At 52.3% G+C, this 25,992-nt stretch overlaps 1 protein-coding gene across 4 annotated transcripts in view; it reads right to left on the minus strand.

The window, feature by feature from the left end:
• Positions 1 to 1,122: 1,122 nt before the first annotated feature.
• The window catches only part of PRDM11 (PR/SET domain 11), an 88,721-nt gene continuing 63,851 nt past the window's right edge, over positions 1,123 to 25,992 (minus strand). For all 4 annotated transcript variants that reach the window (XM_082340085.1, XM_082340084.1, XM_082340086.1 and 1 more), the window contains 3 exons: positions 15,838 to 16,025; positions 11,217 to 11,843; positions 1,123 to 10,181 (listed from right to left, as the gene is read on the minus strand). In XM_082340085.1, coding sequence (XP_082196211.1) covers positions 8,017 to 10,181; positions 11,217 to 11,843; positions 15,838 to 16,025 — 2,980 coding nt within the window. In that variant the 3' untranslated portion in view covers positions 1,123 to 8,016. The remainder of the gene's footprint in view (positions 10,182 to 11,216; positions 11,844 to 15,837; positions 16,026 to 25,992) is intronic.

Raw genomic sequence — 25,992 nt, forward strand, 5'->3', positions numbered from 1 at the left:
GTGGGGCGGGGCTGACCCTGGTTCACCGGAGCTGGTTAGACATGGACAGCTGTTCCCCTTTGCTCCTTCCTTCCCACTCCCCCTCCCCCCGGGAAAAGAAGAGAACCCCAACATTCTATGGAGACTGTGGAAAGGCCTTCACAACAGGAAGCCTCTGGGTGACCTAGGGGCTGGAAGGGACACAGGCTGGGAGGAAGATGGCGGGAACTGAGAAGCCGGAGGTTCAGAAAAAGGGAGAGGGAAGGCCCATGGCAGGAAGCTGGGCTGGGGTGAGAAGGGGCTGGGAGGAGGAGGGTTCAGCATCCGGGAGGAAACAATACAACCACTTTTCTATATTTTTCTTGAATGTATGCCCATCTTCTTTCTAAAACAATTTGGGCAAAACATCACTTATCGGGACTTCCCTGGTGGCGCAGTGGTTAAGAATCCGCTAGCCAACGCAGGGGACATGGGTTCGAGCCCTGGTCTGGGAAGATCCCACATGCTGCAGAGCAACTAAGCCCGTGCGCCACAACTACTGAGCCTGCGCTCTAGAGCCCACAAGCCACAACTACTGAAGCCTGCGCGCCTAGAGCCCGTGCTCCGCAACAAGATAAGCCACCGCAATGAGAAGTCTGCGCGCACCAACAAAGACCCAATGCAGCCAAAAATAAATAAATTAATTAAAAAAACAAAAACAAAAACATCACTTATCACCCACCCCCGGACCAGTGCCATTAGCAAACTCCTGGGGAAGGACCCCTCCCTGGAGATTGAGTCTGCCAGTGGAGAATCATGCGAGGTAGTTGGAGGGAGAATTAGAACACTGTTTACCTGCAATAAAATCTGAGATTTTTGTGGGCTAAATGTGTGTGAGGGCAGAGAGATTTATTTTAAAGGGTTTTGGTGACACCTCTTTTTGGCCTGACTGGTGGGTGAGGCATGTAAGTTACCTGGTGGAAGTGGACTCGAATGGGGGAAAAGCGAGAACAGCAGGAAGGGACTTGAAAGGCCTCTTCCAGTTCCTTCCGACCTGGCAGGCAGTAGGCATCTCACCTGACACCCAAGCATGGGACTCATTCTGAATCGCCCTGAGCACAGGCTGGGAGAGAGGCAAGAAGGCAGAGATTCGACCTCCGTGAGTAAATTTAAATGCTTTTATTAACAATCTCCTTACATTACAAGGATAATATGACAAAAGGAAAGTTTCTGCGTACATATTATGATAAACCAACATAGCTCTATTTGTATCCAGTGTTCTAGGTCCCGTCACACAGGTACTATAAAGCGTAGTCTGCAAAATAATAACATCAAGAGTTGTTTTTTTAAAGAAAGAAAGTATTAACATATTAATATGTATGTGATAATAGACTCCTAGGTATTCCCCCCACCCCCACTGTGTTTTTCCTTTGTGATTGAAATGAAACGGTTCAGCAGCGTGGGGGGTGGAGAGAAGGAGAGAGATGGGGCTGAAAAAGACGGAATCAGACTGCTGGCTCTTCCGGAGAGACAAAGGTGAAGACTGAGGGTGCCCCGAGGGCAGCCTGGCCCTTGTCTTTTTGTGAGCAGTATTGTAACCGGCTGTCCTCCTCTGGAGGGAAGGCCCGGCACCCTTGATGCCCCATGGTATGCTCTCTCTCTGAGGTACAGTGCATTGTGGGATTGCTACCCGGGGATGCCCATCCCCTGGCCACGGGTCTGGTCCACCGCAGAGGGAGGAAGGCTCGGGCCGGGCCTGGTCTCTCTTGAGCCAGGCACTGGAGGGTGTTTGGAGGCCCGGTTGGCAGCTAGCTGTGGCTCAAGGAGACCCAGGTGGACATGGAGGGGAGAAGAGGTGGGCACTGTCAAAACAGACCCGCCCCAGACTGTAGGTATGGGGATGTCTGCTGGGGACTGAGGTACGTTGGTAAGATGGTAGAGAAGAGTAGGGCAGAGGTCAGAGGAGGCTCGGAGATGGGAGATAAGCGCCTTTGGAGGCCAAAAGGCAGAGGCTGGTCTAGAGAGCAGAGGATGCCACTGCGCTCCGTCTCCCATCATCTGTAGCCCCTTCAGCCCCTCCTCCCCTACCTCCCGGGGAAAGAAACGATCGAGAGAAACCTGGAAGTGAAACGGGTTTCTGATTCTGTCAGGGCTGCACAAGCCCTTCGTCATGCTGCCAGTGGCACCAGTGCCCCCTCAGGCCCCCAGACGTCCCGGCCATCTAGGGGTGGGAGCAGGGACAAACTGAGGAAGGCGCCCTCCCCAGAGGAAGTGAATGAGCTTGGGGCATCCGGCTTAGCCTCTGCCTCGAGTCACAGAATCAGAACAGTGTACGTGAACTAAACCTGCCTGTTACGGTGCCGGTGGGGTGAGGGGTCACTGGGCCTCCGTGCAGGAGAGGGAAGAGCGTTGTCCTGAGTACAGCCAGCAGTAGCCGCAGCTGTGCAAAGTGGGCTGGGCCAAAGCCCTGCTTCTGAACTTGAGTTGCTACTGAATTTATGAGTGTGCGGATATGTCTCTCTCACCCTTCCCCGTTAGCTGATGCCCCCTGCCCTGGCCAGAAAGCCTCTGGATGGTGGGCAGCGCTGGCTGGCCATGCTGCCCTGGCAGACAGCGATGGAGTGGGTGAGGGAGGCCAGGACGGCTGTAGTTCAGAGGTTTGGCCTCTAGGGGGCAGCAAAAAGCATCTAAAGGGGGAGCGGGTGGCATCTTTCCTGGACCTCTCTTGGTCCAATTTGCACCTTTCCTATGGCCACAAATGCTGCTCATTCCTGTGAGGGGGAGGGTATTTGGGGAAATTGTGCAGTGGTCCCTCCACCAGGGGTCAGAGACCACACCCTACTGCCAAGCAGCAGTGACCACCCAAGCGTAGGCTTGTGGGGGGCGGGGACTAAGGGGGCACTTCAGGGGGAGCTCAGGGGCTGAGTATCTCCTTCCAACCTCAGACCAAGCCTGCGGGAAAGAAGAGAAAGTGCACGGAGAGGGCCAGGGCCCGGCTCCCCTCCTCTCCAACACTCTGGGTCGGAGGCCCCGTTCCCAGCAAACCCTGCCTGCTCAGCTTCCCCGGCCCCCCTGCAAAGGCTCTGCCTCCTCCCTCTTCTCAAGCGACAGGCTTTCCCGCTGCTCTCCCAGCTCTCTATAGACTCTATTTTTATATCTATTTAAACATAGAAATGTATAAATATATAGGATATTATTCATAGATATATAGACGGGATTTAATCTCTTACTCTGTGTGTATACGTACTGCATATGTCCATATATACAATATATATGCTGTAGCATTTGTGTCATACACTGCACATACCCCTGCTTCCATGCACTCTCCTAGGGAGACTGGATTGCATAGGTATTTCCAGGGCGATACCACTTGAAGGGATGGGGGGATGGGGAGAGCCAGACTGAAGAGGAGGGCCGTACCATTTTCCTCCCAAAAGGGCACTTTTTCTCCCTCTGGCTAACACACAAAGATCACCTCAAAGGCTTCTTAAAATATCACAGCTCCATCCACTCAGCTAAAGCACCCTGTCTACAGATAGTAGAGAGAGGCCTTCCTCCAAGCAGGAGAAGGGCCCTGTGTATCTCTGGACATAATCTTCCCTCCTCGAGGTTGGAGGAGGGAGCCAGCCTAGAACCCATGACCCAGCACCACGTCCCCCAGGAGGCCGGCATCTGCAATGGGACTGTCCCAAGCTCACCTGCCCTCTGAACATGGCTTTCTTGTCTTAGGAAAAGGCACTCCCCACTTTGGCTGTCCCAGGCTGGCCTGGCTGGGCCTGCTGCTTGAAGGGGCAAGGGGATCCAGAGCCTTCTACCCAAACTGGGTGTAGGGACCAAGAAAGAACACGAATTCTACTTGAAAATCCACCTAGACCGGAAACCACAACCAGCTCTAGATACAGAATTCCTGTTCCTACGGGGAGTGGGAGAAAAAACAAAGGGGGGAGGAATCTAGAAGTTCTCTTTCAACCCCCAAGCCACTTCCTGGACCCCATGAGGCTCCAGGTGAACAGCTAAAATGATGCCCGCCCCACAGCCCAAGCTGGACCACGTCTGGTCCATTTCAGTCTCTCCACGATCATTTTCAGCACTCTACATGCTTTTGCCTGTTTTCTCCTTCTTGGTAACACTTCTAAACAATTGGAAAATATTTAAACATCATCTTAAATAATTACAAGGTCCCTTCTCCAAATCAAAGCATCAACATAAGCAAGTCAAGGAGAGGGGCCTCAGCAAGACAACGCAGCATGGAAACAGGTAGCAGGGGTGGGGTGGAGACCTCCAGCTGCCCTAGATTCAGGGCCCAGCACCGAACGCGACCATCCAGGGATCCAGGACGTCGAGCCTGGTCTCATCCTCCAGTGAGGATGAGGAAATGAGGGTCTGCCCAGCACCATAGGACGTTGCCCGCGGCCATCGAAGAAAAAAAAAAAAAAAAAAGCTGGTATTGTGGATGCCCGGATTCTCATATTCAACCAGGCAGGCGAAACTTGGAAATTGGGACATGGCAAGAATTACAGACAGGGCTGGGTTGTCCTCGGGTCTCACAGATAGGTACAAAATGGCAATGGGTCTTTTTTTTCCTCCATTGAGGAAAAGCAGACCATTTTAATCACAAGGGCTTCTGGCTCCTGAGCTCTGCGATGTCTCTACTTGGCACAATTGGCCACAAACCTGATCTCACTTCCCGCCCCCTTCACGAACCGAAGAAAGTCACTAATCAGCCAACCCAATGAGGACAAGTTTCAATTCTAGAGACACAGACCTTTCATTCTAAGCCAGTGGTTGTCACTCCTAAGCCAGGGGCTGAGTTTAAGGGCTCTGTCTCGTCCAAAGGGACGAGGATGCAAGGACCGCCTGGCCACAGCTTTTTGTACTTATCAAAGGGAGGTTAGACTGCCCAAGCATGCGCTTCCCTGGGCCAAACCCTGAGGGTCCCCACAGCCCAAGAGTCCTTCTCAAGGACACAGAAGAGTGGAAACGCCAGGGATGGAAATCACGGGTAATTGCATGCAGCATTCACAGGATAGAAGCACTGGAGCCTCCAAGGGGTAAAGACTCTGTCAATTGCAGTGGTGTGTCACCCAAATTGCTCCCTGTCCCAAGGCAAAGTGGCCTTCAGAGTGCCATGGGCACCTGGAGTTTTAGAGATGCCTTCCCAAACTTCAGGACCCGCCAGAGAGCTCATCCTCTCTGAGGTCTGGAGTTCAGCTGGGCAGGTGACGGCTAGCAGCCTCGTGCTGCTAGCAGCTGCTCATGCTTCTGGCCCAGAGGCAGGTGGCCAGCTCCTGCCCCTCTAAAAAGACAAGGTAGACACTGGCATTGGCCCAAAGGATTTTTTTCCCCTTTGGATAAAAATTTGAGCTAATTTTGGCCACGGCCTCCTGAGAGGAAACAGTGGCAGCCCTGATGCGGTACTCAGGCAGCCGTCAGCGATTCTCTCCTCCTGGTTTCCAAATGAGTGGTCTAGGGGAGGACTCCCTATCTCCTGACATAGTGGGTGGGGAGGTGCAGAGGGGGGCAGGAGGAGGCGTAAGGCAACTGTTGGCTAGAAGAAAGGATCCCGACTACTGTTTCTGACCCCTACAGAGGCCCACCTTGCCAGCCATCTCTGCCCTCAACCCATCTTAGTCTGTGCGATGTTCAAAGGAAGCTCCCACAGACACGGTGGTTTGGGTGTGTGGTGGAGAGGAAGTTGGGGAGGGGAAGGTGGACCCTTGTGCTTTGCACTTGACCACAGTTACTGACCCTGATGGGAGGAGGCGGACGGGGAGAGAAGACATCGGCCTAAAGTGGAGAAGTGGATGAAGCTGGGAACTTCAAAGCATGAGGAAGGGCTCTGGGTCTTTCCTTGCAAGTTCCTGCTAACTCTCTCCTTGTTCAGAGGAGGGTGGGAAAGTACGTGCGACTGGGGAAGGGGGTGAGGGGTGAATGTCACCAGGCAGGGGTGCATTGATTTGTTGAAGAAGGCAGCATATGAGGCCTGGCAGTGGGACAGTCGGAGAAAACCAGTTGGTTTTTTGTTTTTTTAACATGCTACATCACTGTTGAAAACAAACAAAAAAGTTTCAAAAATAATATATAATATATATAATATATTTATATAATGAAAAGCTATCGACTAGCAGCAATGACTCTAAAGTTATCTTAGCACCAAGACCATGGGGTGGGGGGAAGGGATCTGGAAGGGGTGAAGGTCTGGCAGGACAAGGAAGGAGGGGGTGACATGTTCAGTGTTGATGACAGTTCCACTCCGGTTCTCAACGGTGGCATGAGCCCTCGGAGACAAGATAAACCAAGAAGGAAGGAAGCCACCACAGTTTTCTAATGTCTGAGCTGAGCAGGTGGGGGACGCTGGAGCCATGCCTGTGGCCAGATCACACCATCCTTTGCCCACCCTCTGCCAACTGAGAGGGATGGCTCCCGACAGACCACAGACAATGCAGCTCTTCCTCCCTCCCCCCAATATAACCTGCACCCACGATGTAGGATCTCTGCATATCAGATATGCATACAGATGTGGAAACATGGACAGAAGTTTTTAACAGCTCACGCACATTTTTTTAAAAAACTCCCTTGCGAGGTATACTGGTAATTAAACGAACAAAAGAGCATTGATCAAGACTCCTCTAGATTAAACCACTACTTGCCTCAGGGAGTAGGCGAGTGGCTATTTCTAAAGCTTATATCTCGGTGTGTGGGTGTGTGTGTGTGTGTGTGTGTGTGTGTGTGCATGTGCGTGTGCGTGTGTGTGTGTGTGTGTAGGCTGATGCCTTGAGAGTCCTGTCTTACCTCTTGTGTATTCCTTTCTTTTAGGACGTCTCTACCCTGTTCAAAAAAGGAAGCGTTCGCCGGCATAGATGCATTACCCACTTTCCCACTACCTTCCTGCCAGGCTGCAGGGCTTGTCATCAGCCTTACTGCAAAAGAAGGACCCAATCTCTAGAGACTCTCATCGGAGTTATGCATAACCCAGGGCACAACTTGCATTGACATCTCCTGCCACTGAACTCTAGCAGGCATTTCTTGATTATTAAAGGGGAAAAAAAATACCCCCAAACACATTATATGATTATAAAGACAGAGTATAAATAATTCATGTAAATTGAATACATACTTTTCATTTTACTTGTTTTTAGCCAAAACTCGCTGCCCTACTAGGGTCTAGACTTCTTGGCTCTTCATTTCCCCCATATTCCCTGGATCTGAATGGGATTATATTATGTGATCCCACACCAGGTAAAACAGGAATGCAAAGAGCTCGCGCCCCACCCCCCCTTCCCCGGGATTTCAAGCTCGGTTGTAAGGCGATTTTGCCTTCAGTATAACAGGTAAAATGTTTAGGATCCAGGGGTCTGGAAGGAGGGATTCAACAGACAAGGGACAGGACAGGCGACACGGGTAGGGAGTGGTGGTTGTCACAGTCTGACCGACACTTTTGTTTCTGAGACAGTGAAGGAACGCTGGTCAGGAAATGAATGAAAATCTCTCAAGCTGAAGTCGGGTGGGAGAGGGAAAAGTCAAGTACCCCGATCCAGATGCACAGCCCACCCCATCCCAAATGAGAGATCTGATTCCGCTGGACCAGCTGGTCAATGAAGAGGCCAAGAAACCCCCCTCATAAAACCAAACAAGAAAAAAAAAAAAGGCAAGAACAATACACCCAAACCCAAACCCCTCAACCCCCAAACGAGAACAGAAACAAAATGAGCTACCTAAAGGTGATGACAGACCCGTCATTTTAGCTTATGCGGTTGGTTGACTGTGAGGTGGGAACACGTGTGGCCCCAGCACATGCTTCTGTGAGTGAAAATGAGTTTCCACGTGTGTTGCAGCTGCCAAGTTTTGTAGACGAGAGTCAGTTTCTGACATTATTCCTTTCCCAGTAGCTTCTGGTGGACGTGTCACCTTGGTTTTTAACGTTTTTTCAGTGTGGGTTTATATATATATATATATATATATAATATAATATAATATATATTTATATAATATATCAAAGCTTATGAGTATAGATTAAAAAAATATTCAACAGCTTAGTGAACTCTGCGATCCGGCTCCCTAAATATCCGGATAAAACTCGGACCCGTGGTCCACGGTCTGCAGCACTGGCTTCTGTTCCAGCGCAGACATCCTGCTGAGGACCTCGGCCGACAGTGTGTAACTGTTGCCAGACTTCTCCTCGAACCAGCTGTCCAGGGCTCGCTTGGCATCAAAGTTGGCGATCGGAGGGCCGTTGACAGCGATGGTCAACAGGTCGCTGAGCTGCTCCAGAGTCAGGCGGGAGCGGTGGTTTTTGCGAACTCGCTGCAGGGCGTTTCGGCCTTTCTCGCAGCAAGCGGTGGAGGTGGGGAGGACTTTGAGGACCTGGATGATCTTGTTCAAGAGTGGAAACCTCTGCTTGTATTTGCAAATGTGGCTGATCAGGTCTTTGAAGCCGTTTTTGGTGTAGTAATCAGCCTTGAGTTCCCGCCACTCCATCAGCAGACTCCCCCGGGGGTCCAGCCCTTCCCTGCAGACATCCCGGGAAAAGGTGGGGATGGCCTCCAGGTGATCAAAGATCTGAACCATGTCCTCCTTGCCGTAGCTCATGAGCTCCTCGCTGTTCCTGGGCCAGGCGGCCAGATCAAACACCTGGCAGGCCTTCACGAAGATCCGGCTGCGGGAATCGAACCTCTGAGCCAGGATCACTTGGGTCTTCTGGCAGATCTTCTCCCGGATGGACTGGAACTTGGCCTCGGCCACCCTGAGGTTCTTCGTGGAGATCCCGTTGAAGCTCTCCCGGAAGTTCTCCTCGAACTCCTGCAGGTACTCCCCCGGAGAGTCGGCCAGCCGGCTGATCTCCTGGATGGCCTCCTCGAGCTTGTCATCCACCTGGGACACCAGGAGGTACTCGCCCTGGAAGACGTAGGCCAGGCGTGACAGCACGGCGATCACGTCCAGGAGGAAGTAGATGAGCTTGATTGACTGGTAGTCCATGAGGAACTGCAGCAGGGCCAGCGCGATGGCCGAGGCGTCCGCCCTCTGGGTCTGGCTGCTGACATCCTTGAGGTGGGCCACCACCTCCAGGTAGTCTTTGATGAGGGCGTTGAGGACGCTCTGCTCTCCGATGATCCACCTCACAGCCCGGATGTCCCCTAGGAACTCTGTCTCCTCGCAGAGGGTGGACGCCGTGGACCGCAGCTCGCACATGAGGCGTGGCGAGTAACGGTAGAAACTCAGCAGCTGCTTCAGATTGTTCTCCAGCTCCTCCAGGCAGGGCAGCTCCTTCCCACTGATGGCATCCAGGATCTCCAGGTGGGGCCGGTGCACCATGAAGGGCAGGCACAGCAGCCAGGGCAGTGTCTTGCGGATCGTCATGAACATGCTGGCCCGCAGGCTGGCTGTGACGTTGGCCCCGTCTATGCCCAAGCCAACAGTGGGCTTCTCATCCTGCAGCCGAATGCCCAAGGCGGAAAAGGCCCGGTCAAGCGCCTGGAGATAGCTCTCTGTGTTGGAGAACCCCAGTTCCTGCAGGGACAGGAACTCCGTGGCCGGGGGCCCGTCGCTGCTGGTGTATTGGACGTAGACCGCCACGGTGTCAGCCAGCAGGTCGTCACTCTGTCCATCCAGGATGATGCTGAGGCACGGTGACTGGCGGATGCGCTCCACCAGGTCTTCGCGCAGCGCCCGGGCGATGTGATGGATGAGGATCTGGCAGTCTCCCTCGTTCATGTACTGGTCCACCACCTTGAGCTCGCACTTCCGCAGCAGCTCGGCCAGGGGCCGGAAGTCCAGGTAGGGCCTGCCCTCCAGGGCCAGGTGGTAGGCGGTGTTGAAGAGCAGGGTCATGTTGCGACACATCTCTTCCGTCTTCTCGGGGTGCATGCGGAGCTTGTACAGCTGCAGGCACTTCTTGTGCAGGTTGCTCTGGCTGTGCAGCTTGATGGTGTGGATCTTGAACTGCTTGGAGCCGATGATGAAGGCCGAGGTGCGGGAGGACTGCACCGTGTACTGGCGGCAGACGTGGCACCACATCTCGTTGAGGGTCGGGGAGTACCGCAGGAACCAGAATTTCTTCAGCCACTCCTGCTTGAAGCGTCGGATTCGGCGCCCGGTGGCCGACGACATCTTGGAGGGCTCATCGGTGGCCGTCATCATATCGTTGGAGACGGATTCGTCTGCCGAATCGACCTCCTGGTCGTCGTCCTCCATGATGGCAGGGCCGGAGACCATGCTCTCTGAGGCTGGAAGACAAATGGGAAAGAAACAGTTACACCTGCTGGAAAAAACATAGACATTTCCAAAATGAAGGAAATAGGGCCCAAAAGGTAGGTGTCGCATTCTGTGAAACAGGAGCCGATCCCTATGACAGACTGAATCCCAACCTGGAATTCATTTATAAGCACTCTTGTCGTCCATGCCTGTCTCACCCTCTTTGTGCATTAGCCCTGGGGGCCACCACGCTCCAGGCTGCCTGCCCTCACCTTCCACGAGTAGGTGCTCAAGGAACTTAAATGTTCTGTATCAACCGAACAGCACAACTAGGAGAGCAGAGCTGCTGGAGGAACAGAGCACATCAAAGGTTCCATAGGGGCACAGCAAGGACGTGGGACTCGTCCCACCACCCAGGTGGTCAGGGGAAGGCGTGCTGCCCTCAAATGAAGGGAGCTTGGGCCCCAAGCGATTTCGGGATCAGAATGCAGTGTAGTTAAGCTGCGTGCTTTGAATACCTGAAACACCTCATTCTGAGCTCAGGGGTGCGGTTAAAATAGGAAGTGCTATGTAACTCTCTAACTCAGCTGCAGATGCGTACTGAGAAACCTTCCTTGTGGTTGAGCATCCCTAAAAGATGCAGGCAGCCAACAGAAGACGGCAAAGGCAGCTAAATGCCCTGTATCCCCGTCGGTAAGGCCAGGGGCTCTCCCCCACGGGACAGCCTGCCTGAGACTGGGAGAGAGAAAGATTGGGTTTAGAAGTTGGGCTTTGGGGTAAGACACCGGAGGAGGGCAACGGGTCAAGAACACAGCACACACCCCTCCTGCAGCAGAACTTCCTTTATTGACGAGGAGGATACAAGGGCAAGACCCAAAGCCCCCACCGGAGCTGTAAGGCGGCCTGTCGGAGGCACCTGAGGGCGTGCGCTGCAGCTGGTACCCATCTCCGAGCTCCACGCCCCAGGTCTCCCCAAAGGTGGCTCCCCTGGGGAGCGCCAGGCCCCCCTCCACGCTGCCCACCGTGTGCTCTTCCCTCTGACAACAATCTCATCCACACCAACTTACCTGCGGGGTCTGAGAATTCGGGGAGCTCCAGTACCTGTGCTGGCAAGGTGGGGGGCTCAGGAAGCGTGCCAGACTTAAGCATGTCTAGTTCGGCCTGGAGTTCCCGGACCTTCTTCTTTAGGCGAATACAGTTAGGGCAAAAGGAGGTGGTGGGCAGCTCGTGAGGGTCGGATGCAAGGGAGGCCTCGGCGGGACTGTCGGCCTTGAACGACGAAGGCTCCTCCTCTTCGTCCTCCACTGGGCCTGCCTCCTTGGAAGCCCCTTGGGGGATCTTCCAGTCTCCTTCCCCCTGGGTCCGGCTGACATTCTGTACGCCATGTGACACAGTCATTGCACACTGACTGTAGGCGTCGTTCTGGTACTTGGGGACCTTCCTGATGACCAGCGAGGTACTCAGTGCCAGCTGGTGGGCTTCTACCTTTGCAGATTCCAGCGAGGCCTCCAACACATCCTTGAAAATGAGGTCGATTTTCTTCTTCTTGGCCTGGGGGTGCACGTCCCCCTCGTCAAAGCCACGCTTGTAGGGACTTTTGCCCTGTCTCAACACGGGGAGCTGCAGGGGACCCCTCAGGTCTTCTGGGTTATCCAGAGCCTGCTCAGACTTCTCCCTCTGCAACTTCTTCTCTCCTAGGAAGGAAAACCAGGGTGTGAGGAAGTGGGGAAAAGCCCCAAAGAGGAGAAACCAACAGAAAACGAAGCGCTCCTCTCAGGAAGTCGCTTGACACATCCCTCTGGGTCTGGCCTAATGGAGCAGGTGTGGCAAAAAGGGAGGTGGATTACTCAGTGGATCACGGGGCCTAGAGTCAAAGGACCCGAAAAAGTGGGAAGAACTCTTTTTAAAGAGACTGTTTCAATGGAGCTTTATGTGTAGAAGCTCTATGTTTATAAGTTGAGCAAACGCTATAGGGGCGGGGAGTTGGAAGTTAAGGAACGTGCCATCCTGTCATCCTAGAAGATGACATCCCACGTGATTAGCCGGGTGGGTGGTAACATAGCTCAGCTAAGTGCATGTGGAGTCCCCATCCCTTCAGGCTGCTCCTTCAGTCCCAGCAATCGGAAGATGGCTGCTTCGACTTGGTAAAAGGTACACACGAAACACCGAGTCCCACTCCTTCCTCCTCCCTGACTCTTGGGAGACAGCCCTGTTAGGGCAAAGTCTGGCTTATAGCAACTATCCTTTCTAATTCTCCCAGGAACTGGAAGCCTTGGATTATGTGAGGAAGCATGGCCTGAACCTCTGTGGCTCTCACGGATGACCGAGGCAGGAAGAAAACGGAAGTCGGGCATACCGACAGCGGCTGTGAGCTCCAAGATGGCAGCCCCCAGCACGATAAAGCACAACACGCCCACGCGGACCCAACACACGCTCAAACTACAGTAGCTGTGTGTCCTTACCTGACAATTCTAAGGACATTTCCTTTTCTATTTCTTTCTATCATGTAAATGACATCAAAGACCTTGGTGAACGCCCCAACAATATATTATGTTAGCCTGATTCTTCAAAATGGCCAACACAGTTGCATAAATTGCTATAGATGTATGGATGCTGCCTGGGGGGGACTGATGCTAAGAGGGACCCTCAGAAGGTCCTGACAGCCGTCTATGGAGCTAGAACTCTCAAAGGCTTCCTAGATCAGGGGCGGGGCCCTGGGAGATGTGACTCTGACCAACGACTTGACCTGAATATATGTTGTAATTAGGCTTCTGAGAGCTGCGTTTGCTCAGGGCCTCCGAGTGAAGGCCAAGGGCTCTCCATGTGCAATCCAGATGTTCCATGCTGTGACCAAGCCTTGGCATCCCACAGCTGGCATGGGGTGATGTACCCTGGCCCGTGTATGACTCCAGGTTTCCCACAGGTCACAGCACAGAAGGGAGCAGCCTATTCAGGATGATCCTTTTCTGTCCTCACATGAACACTTAAGGAATGACCTTATCTCCTGAAGGCTCCAAGGCTCCTGAAACTCAGGCGGCTCCCCGCAGCCTTGTTTCTATAACATCTGAGGGGCAGAAAGGGTGGAGATGAAGAGAACTTTTAAAAAATGCAACATGTTCGCCTTACAGATCAGACACTTGCCCATCAGAATCTCGGAAAGTCAAAGGCCACCCTTTCACTTTCTCATGGACCAATCAGGCAGCAAATAGCTGAGGATGTCAGGAGGTCCAGGATACGCATCACCGGGGATTCCTCATGCATCTCTACTCAAGGACAAGGTTATTCAAATTTCCTAGGATGAGCAGGAGATTTCTTTGGGCTCAAGGCTCCCGGAAAAATCTATGGGTCAAAAAGAATCTTTAAGCATTATGAAATTGATTCTAAAGCCTCCATAAAACATGGGGGAAACACCACAAAGAAAATCAATGACCCAAAGTAGACAAAAAACATAAATTCTTTGAATACATGTATTAGATGCATCCTATTCTTAAAAGATAACCACAGAGGAATAAGTTATACTCTTCAGGAAGCAGTTCTGGGCTCCAACTAATGTCTCTACTTAATAAGAGCTAATAAGTCACGCTCTGGACTTCACCAAGGCTCCAGCCTCCAATTACAAAGAAGCCTCCTCCCATGTAAGACCTTGAGTGGTTGAGCATGGGGAATGCCCCCTACAGAGCAGAACCGGCACACAGATCTAAGACACCACTAACCGTATCAGAGTCTGCCAAAGCTACAGGCTACAGGGACACACGTCTAAAGGCCACTGAGCTCCACGGCTGCTTCCCAAGGGCTTTAAGGCCAAGTTCACCCTCTGCTCTGGCCCTGCCCCACGGGGGCTTCCAGTTTCCTTCGTGTTTCCTACTTCTCAGCCTGGCCAGGAATAGACACTCCTTCCTCCTGTATCTTCACACATCTTGGTTTATCTCATTTCAAGTCTGTCTGCCACGCTCCTTTGAACCACTCCTGAAAGCTCACGCCCTTCTCTGAGCATTCCCCTTGGGTCTCAGGGCTCTCTGAGGATGATGCAGCTTGAGGTGCTCTGGAGTAGACACAGGGGAAAAAAGGACATTACAAATCCAGAAGAATTCAAGAAGATCATGGCCAAGGGATGGAACCCGTGTCCTCAGATATGATTTCTCTTGGTTTTCTCTTCTTCTGGTGATATGATTCTTTTGGAGATTTCTTGGTGGTCTTCATTCATTTCTTCTTTTATCCATTCAACCAAGATTTATTGAGCATGTACTATGCATCAGACACTTTTTTACATGGCATCTCCAGAGGTCAAGTGGAAACCACAGCAATCATGTCACAGAAACATGCCTTCCCAAGTGTAATCGGCATGTATGTGCCTAACACCCAGCTCCAAAGAAAACAAGAGATGAGGGTATCTATTGGGTCTCCTTTCACTGCTCATCCAATCACCAGATACCTTTTACCAAGTCAGGCAGCAGTTGTGCGCTCAACGTCCACAATTTGCTTTGCTCTGTTTCGGTTTTGAAGATAGCTTACTTCCAATGGGTCACTCTTACCCCCTTTTCATCTCTTCCCCTCATGCTCTAAATGAAGCTTTACTTCCCATAAGTAGATTGGTCAGAAACATGATATGGTGGGGCTTGGGTATAGGCTTGGTTCCCGGGACCAGATGGACTCTGGGTCTTTGGATGTGTGGTTTTAGTGTAAGGAAGGTCCTGCTGGAAAAAGGACCTTGGGCTCACCCGTTTGCCCGGCATGGCTGAGGATGGAGTAAAGAGGCAAAGGCCTAAGAGCTGGGGAGTATTTTAAACCACTTTCAAATGACTCATTTAAATGGAGCCTGGATAGATACCCACCCACCAGGCCACCACCCACCTCCCTCCAATCTTCTTCTCCTAACAGAGATTGTTCTTTCACAGCGTATCATTAGGACTGCCAGGAATGAGACCAGGAGGAAGCAGGGAAGAAACGAGTTTTGTCTGGGAGGCCTTATAACACTGTAGGTTAGAGCTTAGACCCTGGGCTCAGACAGATGTGGGTTAGGAACCTAGCTCTGCCCCTGCTTGCCATGGGATTCTGGGTGAGTCACTGTATTTATCTGATGCTCAGTTTCTACATTTGTAAGGTGGGGATAATAATCCACATGCTATCATCAGTATTAAAAGTTTACAACTGAGGGCTTACGATGGTCAAGACAGACATTGTTCTAAATGTGTTATGTATATTACCCATCTAATTCTCACTGGGCACTTATCGGGCAGGTGCTACTGGGATGATGACATGGGACACCACAGAAAACCTGCTTAGCACATATTAAGTGCTTAGTAAATGTCACCTATTATTGCTGCTATTATTGAGCCAGTGGCAGTTCACAACATCCTTCCATCAATTTGAGTTGGGGAAAGAGAATCAATTTTGATTAAACTTATATGCTTGGCGTTGGAGACTTGTCTCTCTCCCTGATCCTCTGGAATGTCTATAATAGGGCTTCTGACCATGTCTGAGGGAGGAGGACACACCGGGTGGCTATGGCCAGTGCCAGAGCGGCTGCTCCTACCTTGCCCATCAGTTCCCCTGAGTCCCTCTGGGTCTCCCCATTGCTGGTGCACTGTATTTCCCATCGGTTTTCCTAGGAAGCTCCTAGAGAAGCATTTCTGGCCTCCCCTGGGGCTTGGCAGTGGGCGTGGCCCTCCCTTGGGTGTGGGCACTCACCTCTGGCCAGGTTGCGGTGGATGGTCTCCTGGGACATGCTGTGCAGGCGCTTCATGTAGTCCTCGCTGTACCAGACCCGCAGCCGCTCCCCGGGCCGGATGTCCCGGCACGCCCGGAAGTAGATGCACTCGCCGTGCTGGAACGCCAGCAGGTTCTGCTCCCTCTCCTCCCGGGAGATGACCACGTACCTGGGGGCGAGGCGGACAGGTGAGAACGCGCGGGCCACTCTTCGGTGAGTGCCTGCCTGAGTGCCTGCCGGTACCAGGCACGGTGCCGGGCAGGTGCCAGTGGCTAGCCGCCCATGAGCGTGTGGGCATCTGCAAAAGTCTACAGAGCAGCTGCCCTGCCGAGGAAAGGCACACCAGCTGGAGCCAGTCCCTTGTCTCACTGTGTTGTGGACTTCAAGCAAGCCTTTGAACCTCTAAGAATCTCTGTTTTCTGGGACTGGAAATGACACCTGCCCTTCCTACCTCCTAGGTTCTGGTAAATACAAGGTTCAATACCAGATATACAGGTGATTGGAAAACTATTCTTCACTAACTTTTAACCAGGCAGGCATTCCCAGATACCCGCAGGCCTCTGATGGTGGTAAGGGTGAGATCCTTGAACTGTTCTCAGAATGTCACAAAGCCTAGCAGAAATAACCCATGTGAAAAGGGTGCCCACGAGATCAATTAATAAATGTTGAAGATCAAAATCTTTAAAAATAGAGGGTCCAGTGGGGACAGGGGAGGTAGGTAAAGGCAAGGAAATGTGAGCAACCACAGGTTAATCCAAGTCATTTGAAGGTAAGGAAACTGAGGCTCAGAGAGGCTAAGTGACTTGCTTAAGGTCACACAGCTAATAAATGGGAGATTGAGCATTGAGGTTCATGTTTTTCCCACTAGAACTCACGGCTCCTATGTGGGCATGTAAAGCACCAACTCAGCAATGCCCAGATAACCTTTAAAGTTCTGTCAAACCCTCAGAATCTATGGACCTCACCCATTCTCCCTGAAATGACATTTCCAATATCCAACCTGCCACCTCACTCGCCTCCAAAAGGTGAGATGATGCAACATCTGTAGCGAGGTGGAGATGTACAGATCAAACAGGCAAGAGGAAATTATTTGGAGTTTTAGGGTTCTGTGCTATCCAAGTGCCTAGGAAATTTGTAGTCAAAAACAAACTTCTTTTCCTTATGCTATGATTTGTCTCAAAAGCCAGGGAAGAAATCAAAGTCTGTCCGACCGGCACAGCCCAAAGAACTGTACTTGGAGCAGTCCAAGGGAAACAATAATTCACAGAAATAAATCCAAATGGATAATGAACAAATGAAAGGATTCAGCATCACTAATAAGAAAAGAGGCGCAAAGCAGCACATTGTCTTGTTGGCACAGAGAACTCTTTTACATTGTAAGCTCTGTATTGGTAAAGGTGGCAAGACTAGGGTCTCCCATACTAATGGTGGAGAATAAACTGGCACAACACTTTGGGAAACGACTTGGCAACATGGACTCAAACAAGTTTTTGTTCATTCATGTTCACAGCAGCATTATTCACAATAGTCAAGGGTGGAAGCAACCCAAGTGTCAACTGATGGATGAATGGATAAATAAGATGTGGTATATACACCCAATGGAATATTAGTCATCCATAAAATGGAAGGAAATTCTGACCCACGCTACAACATGAATGATCCTTGACGACACATACTAAGTGAAATAAGCCGGTCATAAAACAACAAATACTACAGGATTCCACTTATGTGAGTAGTCAAATTCACAGAGACAGAAAGTAGGATGGTGGTTGCCAGGGGATGGGGGAGGGGGAAATAGGGAGCTAGGGTTGAATGGGTACAGAGCTTCAGTTGGGGAAGATGAAAAGAGTTATGGAAATGGATAATGGTGATGGTTGCCCAACAATGTGAATGTACTTAATACCACTGAACTTTACACTTAAAAATGGTTAAAATGGTAAATTTTATGTCATTTGGATTTTTCCACAATATTTGTAAAATTAAAAAAAGAACACCAAAACGTTAAGACGTGGAGCAAGAATGCAAACTCTGCATACCACCACGCTGACTGTTCCACTGTTTGTAATGGAGCAAAAGCTAAAACATCTAAACTTCTGATACTAGAGAAACAACTGAATAAACCATGGTATATTTGTACAATGGAATGTTACTCATCTACAGAAAAATGTTTTCAAAGAATCTTTCATGACATGGAAAAATGGTCCTGATATAAGGCAGAGTGGGAACAATAGGACTGAAAGCTATTTATATTATGGATCTAATCATGCTTTAAAAACAAGCCTGGGTAAACCGCTTGAAGGAAATACACCACTGTTTTAACAGTGATTATCCATTATACATGGTTCTACTTCTTTGTAATTTTCTGTACTTTCCAAGTCTTCCTCAATAAGCAATTATTACTGTTACTCCCTCTCCCCCACCCCCTAAACAAGGAAAAGACGTACACCAACGCCAATTCCAGTGCAGGGTGGCAGTGGTGATGGTCATGGTGGCCAGCAGCATTGGGAATCTACATTTGTGGTACCCCAGGCATAGCGCCCCTCACATACAATCTCAACTCTCCAACTGCAGAAGTCTGCCTTTTCTTCATACGTGAGATTTCTTCTGAATGTGCAAACTATTTCCTAGTCCCCAATTTAGCAAGAGTCTGGGATTTGACCTAGTGGTGAGCACGGCATGGAACTGAGGTAGATCCAAACTTTCCTATTCCCAGACACAGAAGGCAAACCATCCATTCATGTTTTTTCTAACAAGAATCACTTAAATCATAGAGCACAAGGAAAGAAGAATACAGTCTTTTCTTTTTTCAGTTTCTAAACAGCCGTCAGGCTCTAAAAACTAGAATTATTTTCTCTGGCACTCAACTTTATGAGAAAAAGGTAGATGAGAAACACGTAACTATCAGGGATTTATTCCAAAGAGCAACTTGGTGAGGACGCCAGAAGGTTTAGAAAGATTCAAGTCAATTTCCCCTTCCAACTTCTGGTGTTTTCCTACCCAACAAGAATCGATATTTAGGAACAGAGGTCCTCTTGTATAGCACAGGGAACTATATTCAATATCCTGTGATAAACAATAATGGAAAAGAATATGAAAAAGAATGTATATATGTATAACTGAATCACTTTTGCTGTACAGCAGAAATTAACACAACACTATAAATCAACTATACTTCAATAAAATTTTAAAAAATATTTAGGAAGAGAGCTCCAAATCTTTGTATGGATCACGAAGTATCTTCAAAGATCAAAATTGGTTCAGCATCCAGTTGTATTTAGTTGTTCTGAAAGCTGGCGTTTGAAATAAGATATATATGGCAACTCTTAGTGAATCATAACAATCCATTCCCCCTGAGATGTTTACGCTATATCATTGTTTAGGTAAAGCTAAATGGAGCCAGCTAAGTCCCAACACCAATTACTTCTAGTCAGGTCTCCCCATTTTAAGTATTTTGCAGTACCACCCAATGGCTTGATCCACTCCCAGAATCCTGTCCCCACACAACAATCCCTGTATGAAGAGGCATGCCTGTCCCGTTACACGGCTGCGGGTGAACAAGAGCCCTTCCTGGAACAGAAGGCTTCCAGGGAGTGAAAAATCTTTCTATTTGAAGTAGTTTCCAGGTCACTACTTCACTGGGGGGGAAGGCACAGAGTATGTCAGAAGGGGGATGGAAAATGCATAGCACAGGCTGATCTGTAAACACTAGTGCTTATTTGACAGCTTTTCAAATCAGACCCTTTGAAGCAATCAAGGGGGTGGGTGGGTAGTGGTGGTGGAGGGGTGGTTCTGGACTGAAACTTTCATGATGATAATGGATTGTTTTTATTCCAAACTCTTTGCTGACCTTGGGTATTGGCTAGATAAGCACTAAGACAACACTTTTCAGACCTCACCCACTGTGTCTTATCCAGTGCACCATATTTTCTAGCTGGGTCAGGAAATGACTATCAGTTCCAACTCAAGAGAGAAAAATAACCCAAGGGGCATCCATTTTGTTGGAGGGGATAGACAAAGGCCAGGCTCAGACACTCTCACCCAGTGGCTATGCCTCCGATGGAAAGGAAGCTGCCCCAGTCACTGAGGCAGAGATGAGAAAAGACTGACCAAGAAGAGACTGGCCTCTGTATTCTCACATGCATTGAGGTCTCTGGGCTGGGAAGGTCTTTGGGTCATGCATCCGCCCACTAGATGGTCACCCGGACTCTAACAGAACACCACGCAGCCAGCCCTTGGCATGGCTGGAGGCCTCAGACTCTTAGGAGGGATGTGCCCATCTTGAGCTGAAATTGGCTGCCCATTCATTTCCATCCACTGGCCCTAGTTTTACCTTCCTGTTTGACATGCTAGCCCTACAATCCCCACTGAAGCCAAGAAAAAGAAACTGAAATCTTTTCCATCTGAAGTTGACAAGTCTCTTCATCTCTCTGTCCCCTTTGCTTTCAACTTGACCCCTTTCCCTCCCCAGAACCAGAGGGAGAGGCCAGCCAGTCACTGCTTAGTACCCTGACCTTGGTGGGAAAGACCCTAGGCCCGGTTCCACAGAATCTCTGTATCTCCTGGAGATCGGATAATCTTGATTTCCATGACCATGCTTTTTGGTCAAGAATGGCAGAGGATGACCTGGATTCCCAGATCTGGTTAAAGCAGGCTGGAATCTTCCAGAAAGTGGATGGATCCCTGGTCAGGACATGGGTATTTCCTGCCTGGGAGAACCTCTCCCTGTGACTGGAAGGAAGCCAGGGCAATGCACGGATAAGGGGGTCCCTTTCCTGCCGAGGAGAGTCCCAAGGGGAGCCAGAGGAAGCCATTTCAATTACTTTGAGAAGCCTCAACTCTAGGTGGGCAGGGCCTTACCTGTGACAGTCAGACACCCAGATCAGTGGGGAGGTGACCAAAAAAAAGCGAGTGCCTCAGGGTGGTCCCTGAAGTACCCTGGCAAATGGACAGCCCCTGACCCTTCTGGAGTCTCCTGCCAGAAATGGTGGGGTTTTTCCCCAGGACCCCTGACATACCTTTAGGGAAAAAAAAGGTAGAATTCATTGAGCAACATCTCACTTTCAATTTGCAGAGAAATTAAATATAGTGAAACGATTTCATATGTGGATGCTTTGTCTACCTCGGCCCATCAATTCCTTTCCTTTCCTCTAAGGGTGCTGAACACAGGGCATCTGAGAGCTGATGAGATCTGGGAAATGCCAGGGGCACTTGAGTCTCCCTCACCAACACACTTTTCCTCGGTCATCTAACCCCTGCTTTGGGGGCCTTGAGGTTTTCACAGGAAGCGAAGAAAGAGAATATACACCAAAGAAAGATCCTGGAGACCGGGTGTGTTCCAAGTGTGAGATCAATTTCTTTTTATTGCCATCTTAACAAAAATACTTGGGAAGGCAATCTTTGATTCCAGCATCGGAGGGCAGGGCAATGGCAGGCAATAGTCAAGCCATCGGGCTGTCGGACAGGGGAGTATTCAGTTTGGGGGAGCAGGAACCCCCAGAGAACCACAGATTGGGAGAAGGAGCCCAGGACACAGGGACGCTGCAGTTGTCCTCCATTCTCCCGCCACGGGGCTAAGCTTGGGCTGGGGTTAGAAGCAGGACTCCAGGAATGGCGGCAGCAGGCCCTGGGCATAGCAGTCCTCCCAGCCCCCACCCAACTATGGCTCTAGGGGGCAGGTGTGGCAGGATGGAGGGTTGGGATATGAGTCAGCCTCAGGCCAGGGAGCAAAGAGGACACACAGCTGAGCTGCACCCACGTCAGAGCTGAGCTTGCATCCGCCACTCCCCACCTCCCTCCCTAACTCTAAGAACCCAGCTCTCTCCCCACACTCCAAAACCAAACACGAAGCTTCGAGATGTGTGTAGCTAATGCATACGCAGCCCAAGCAAGCAGAGGCAAGGCATGCTGGAACCTGGAACGGGACAGGAGCCCTGCTGGGCTCTGGAGGGGCCAGAGGAGGGGTCGCCTTCTGGATCCTGAGACCTAGGTCCTACTTCTCCCCAGCCACTGGCTGTCAGCCTTCACGCCGGGGCGGGGTGGGGTGCACTCACACCGTAAACGCTGCCATCGCCTCCCACGGAAACCCCAAAGAGCTTGGCAGGGGCAGGAGCAACGCCCCTCCCAAGTCCCACATCTGGTCTCTGACAGGGGAGCTGGAGAAACCCACAGACCTGGCTTCCAGTCCTGGCCCCCCGACCGACTACTGTTTCATTTGTATGAAATGCAGATGAGGATGGTAATAATGATGACCATAATACCCGACTCGGCTGCCTCTCCCACTGTGCTGAGGACCCACTGAGACCACACGTCTGCGAGCGCAGGGAGCAACATAAAGTGCTCTAAGAATGCCAGGTAGACTTCCCCTTCCTCCGACGTCACCCCCCTCTTCTCCCCGCTCCACGAAAGGCAAGCATGGCAGCTGAGCACACGAGCGAGGGCAAGCGGAAGGCCAAGGCAGGGGCGCCACCCACCGGGGCTCGGAGCCCTGGGGGGTGGGGGGGACAGACCCCTCCTGGAAGGGCTGAGCTCTGCTTGCCCATTCTCGGGCCTCACCCTCCTCGAAAGCAGCCGCATCAGGGCCGGGGTGGCTGATGCGGCAGCCCTGAGGATGGAGAGCAGGATTCCATTCAGATGCTCCCCATTCTCGCTCCCCCTTTCCCTGCAAGGCCTGTCGCTATGGGGTGCAGACCAAGAGGAGGCTGACCCCCCAGGCCAAGCAAGCATCAAGCAGGTAGCTTTTCCTGCATCTTGAGCACCTGCCAAAGATGAGGGAGTCGGGCTGAGCCCAGGGCAGCCAACCTGTACGCGGTGAGGAGATGACCGTCCCCCCAACACCCTACAAGGGTCTTCGATCTTGGACACAAGAGACTGGCCCCTGTCTCAAGGCCAGACAGCTCTCCTCCATCTCTCTTCCTCCCAGTGCAGACTGGCCGGCTTAGAAACTGTGCTTTCTCTTCCGAGACCTGGTAGTCCGTGCGTGGGCCGGCGCTGGGAGCGCCTCTGGGGGCTCCGCTGGGGGAGCCTCGGCCTGCGGGTTGGAGCCTGTGGGCGCTGCCCCGTCGGGCCCCCGCTGAGATGCCTGGACCCCATCCCGGATCTCTGTCAGCGTCTGGCACATCTGGCTGACACGGCTGGTCAGCTCGGCCATGGCCTGGCCGATGGCCTGCATGCCGTTTGCCATGTCCCGGTGCACGGTCACCAGCTCCTGGCAGAACTGCCGCAACACCTCAGTCTGCTGGGCGTGGGTGTGGAGGAGCTGCCAGTCAAGGCCTGTGCTGGGTGGGCTGGGGTGCGGCCGAGGGGCCCTGCAGGCGGCCTGGGCCTGAGGCGAGGGCCGGGGCAGGGCCTCGGGCTTGGGGCCCACTGTCTCGGACTGGTCGGAGGAGGAGGAGGAGCGGAGCAGGGTGGGCCTGGCCAGGCAGGCCTCTTCCTCTGGTGACGGCTGCAGCGGCCCCCGGAGTGGCTGCCTCGAGGGCCCGGGTGTCTCCTCATCTTCATCATCTTGGGGGACAAAAAACAAAGAAGGGAAAATGATTACAACTGCGAGAAAGAAGGCAGCCCTGGGCTCGGACGCACTCCCCAAAGTTACCTAGCCTCCCCCCACCCTGCTACCCCTCAGCCTCGTTCGGCACCTGCCCCCTCCCCCCCCACCCGTGGAGAAGCACCTGCTCCCTAGATCCCTGAGGTGCTCGGGCCAGGCACCTCTGGGGGGACAGGTGAGCATGAACAGTGCCCAGGTCCACAGGTCCCCTTCCTTGTACAGGAACAGCGACTTTCTAGTGGGACCCCAGCCCCAGTGATGGCACGTCAACCCAAGGGCTCACTTCCTCTCTCTGCGGCTCAGTTTCTGCAAAGCAAAGGTAACGACTGCTCTACCTACCTCCCCGACCACTTGCCCACCTAGCAGGGTTGTTAAGACTACACAGAGGACAGACAGAAGGGCACTCTGCAAAGCTCGAAGAGCGACACCTGCCAAAAGGTACTATGATGCTCTAGGCCGCCCTGAGTTCCCGCCTCCATGCGGCCATTTCTGAGCTGCTTGGGGCCACCTTGTGGCCCTGCTGGAATCTGCAGCTTCAGGTCATAGAGGGGGAAGCTGACATGCTGGAGAAGGGAGGCAAGGGATGGCTCTGGGACAGACAAGCCCAGACGATGCAGAGCAGATCTACCTGGGCGACCAGCCCTGCCGCCCCCTCAGCGCCCCAAGGCAGGCTACCCGAGCAGACACATCCCTTCTACCTGGAGCACTTGACGACACACAGGGACCATCAGACAGACTGCTACTTGTGACCAGTCGCAGGGAGGGGCCCAGCCCTGCACACGCGAGTCTCGGTGGCTCTCTCATGAGCTGGTTCCCACAGCAAGAGTGAAAAATATACAGGCTGATCCTCCTGACAGGCACACCTCCCTGCCTGTACCTGGGGGGCTGAATTCAGAACCACCCCAGGGGAGGTGACAGGAAGACAGACAGATTCACGTTGCCCTGAGCCACATGCCTCCGAAGGGTCCCGGCATCTCACTTGGGCCAGCACAGTAAGAGAGCCTAGAGCCTCATGACCCCCACTTGGCGGACACGCATTCTGGAAGGGCAGGGCTGAAAGAAGTGGGACGGGCTGCGGTGATGCTGCACCCTCCCTTTCAGGGCCTCATTCCACCCAGCCCCTAGCCAAGTGCCGTAGCAGCTGGGAAAAGGAGGCCTGGACCAGCCTGCGGTGGAGGGGTCCTGGGCCCCCTGCCCAGTTCAGGTCACATTTGGTAACCTCATTACCTTTGGTCTCGGGGAGACAGAAGGATGAGCAAGACAGAATTTAAGGAACAGACTTCACTAGATGCTAGCCTCCTTCCTTTTTCTCATAATTAGGTAGCATCTTCCTGAAACTTGGGAATACACTGATTCAGCGGGAGCTGGCAGACCCAGGTTCAAGTCCTCATTCTGAATCTAGCTCTGAGACCACCTCTGGAGCTGGAGCTTAACTACCTCATCTGGACAACATGGAAGTCGGACCAGATGATCTCTTCCTTCTTTCCTAGTTCTTAATATCTGACTCTGAATGGCCACCTGTCAGGAGCCCCAGCCAGACAGGAAATTAGCAAGCTCCCTGCGGCAAGGGGCCTGGGAAGGGAAGGCTGGGTCTTTGTGAACCATCTTCCCGAGGGCTGGCGTCCCTGGAGCCCTGCTGCCTGGCTGGTCTCTCAGAAGCCAGACAGCCTCCAGCTGGGACCGCAGGCTGCGAGTGGGGGGCAGGTGTGTGCAGAAGCAGAGCTGAAGCGGGTGCAGCCCAGCAGGGAAGGGCCTCGAGTGCTCCCCCTTATTGGTGAGCCCCGATAAGCACTACAGCCCCAAAGGACGCCCCGTTTAGGCCAGGAGATTCCACACCCCCCAACCCCTGGCATCCAAGTTCATCCTGAGACACAGAAAGCAGAGGGGAAAGAGGGAGACGAATGCTGAGGGATCAGGGGGGTGGAGGGGGCCATGGGGAGGGAACCCAGAGCAGAGAGGGAGGAGTCCTAAGGAGGGCCTTGGGGCGGGGGTTTGGGGGGAGGTTGGGCAGAAAGAGGCAGAGGGCAGAGAGAAGAGAAGGCAGCATGGCACCACGGAGGGGAGTGTGGAAATAACACAGAAATAAAGACACTCGGAATAGACAGACAGAAAGCGCTGAGCTTTTGGGGCCTGGGACTTGGCTGGCTTCCTCTCGCGCCCCTCCCCCTCGCCTGCTACACGGGGCTTCCCTGGCTCCTCTCTGTTCCTGGAACGTGCCAAGCGCCTTCCTGATGCAGGGCCTCGGGGCCTCGTACATGCTGTTCTGCCTGCGAGGCCCTCCCCTCCCCTGCGCTGCGCCCCACAGCCCACGCGTACCGGCCGGCTTAACTCTTCCTCACCCTTGGTCGCAGTTCAACTGTCATTCCCGGGAGCCTTCCCCAGCCTCGGTGGATGGCCAGTCCCCCACTCCTGCTCTCAGACAGGCCGCTACATAATTTGCAGGGTCGAATGCAACACGAAAATGCGGGCGCCTCGTTCAAAAACTAGTCTGAGTTTCAGGAAGGCAACCGAGGAGCAGTTAGCCCAGCTCCGGCCCTTGAGAGCGACAGGTCGCACACCCAAGGAGTCAGCCCTGCTCTCAGGACTTCCTGTATTT

This window comes from Balaenoptera borealis, assembly GCF_965194805.1.
Source record: "Balaenoptera borealis genome assembly, chromosome: 11".
In the NCBI taxonomy this organism is placed as follows: Eukaryota; Metazoa; Chordata; class Mammalia; order Artiodactyla; family Balaenopteridae; genus Balaenoptera; species Balaenoptera borealis.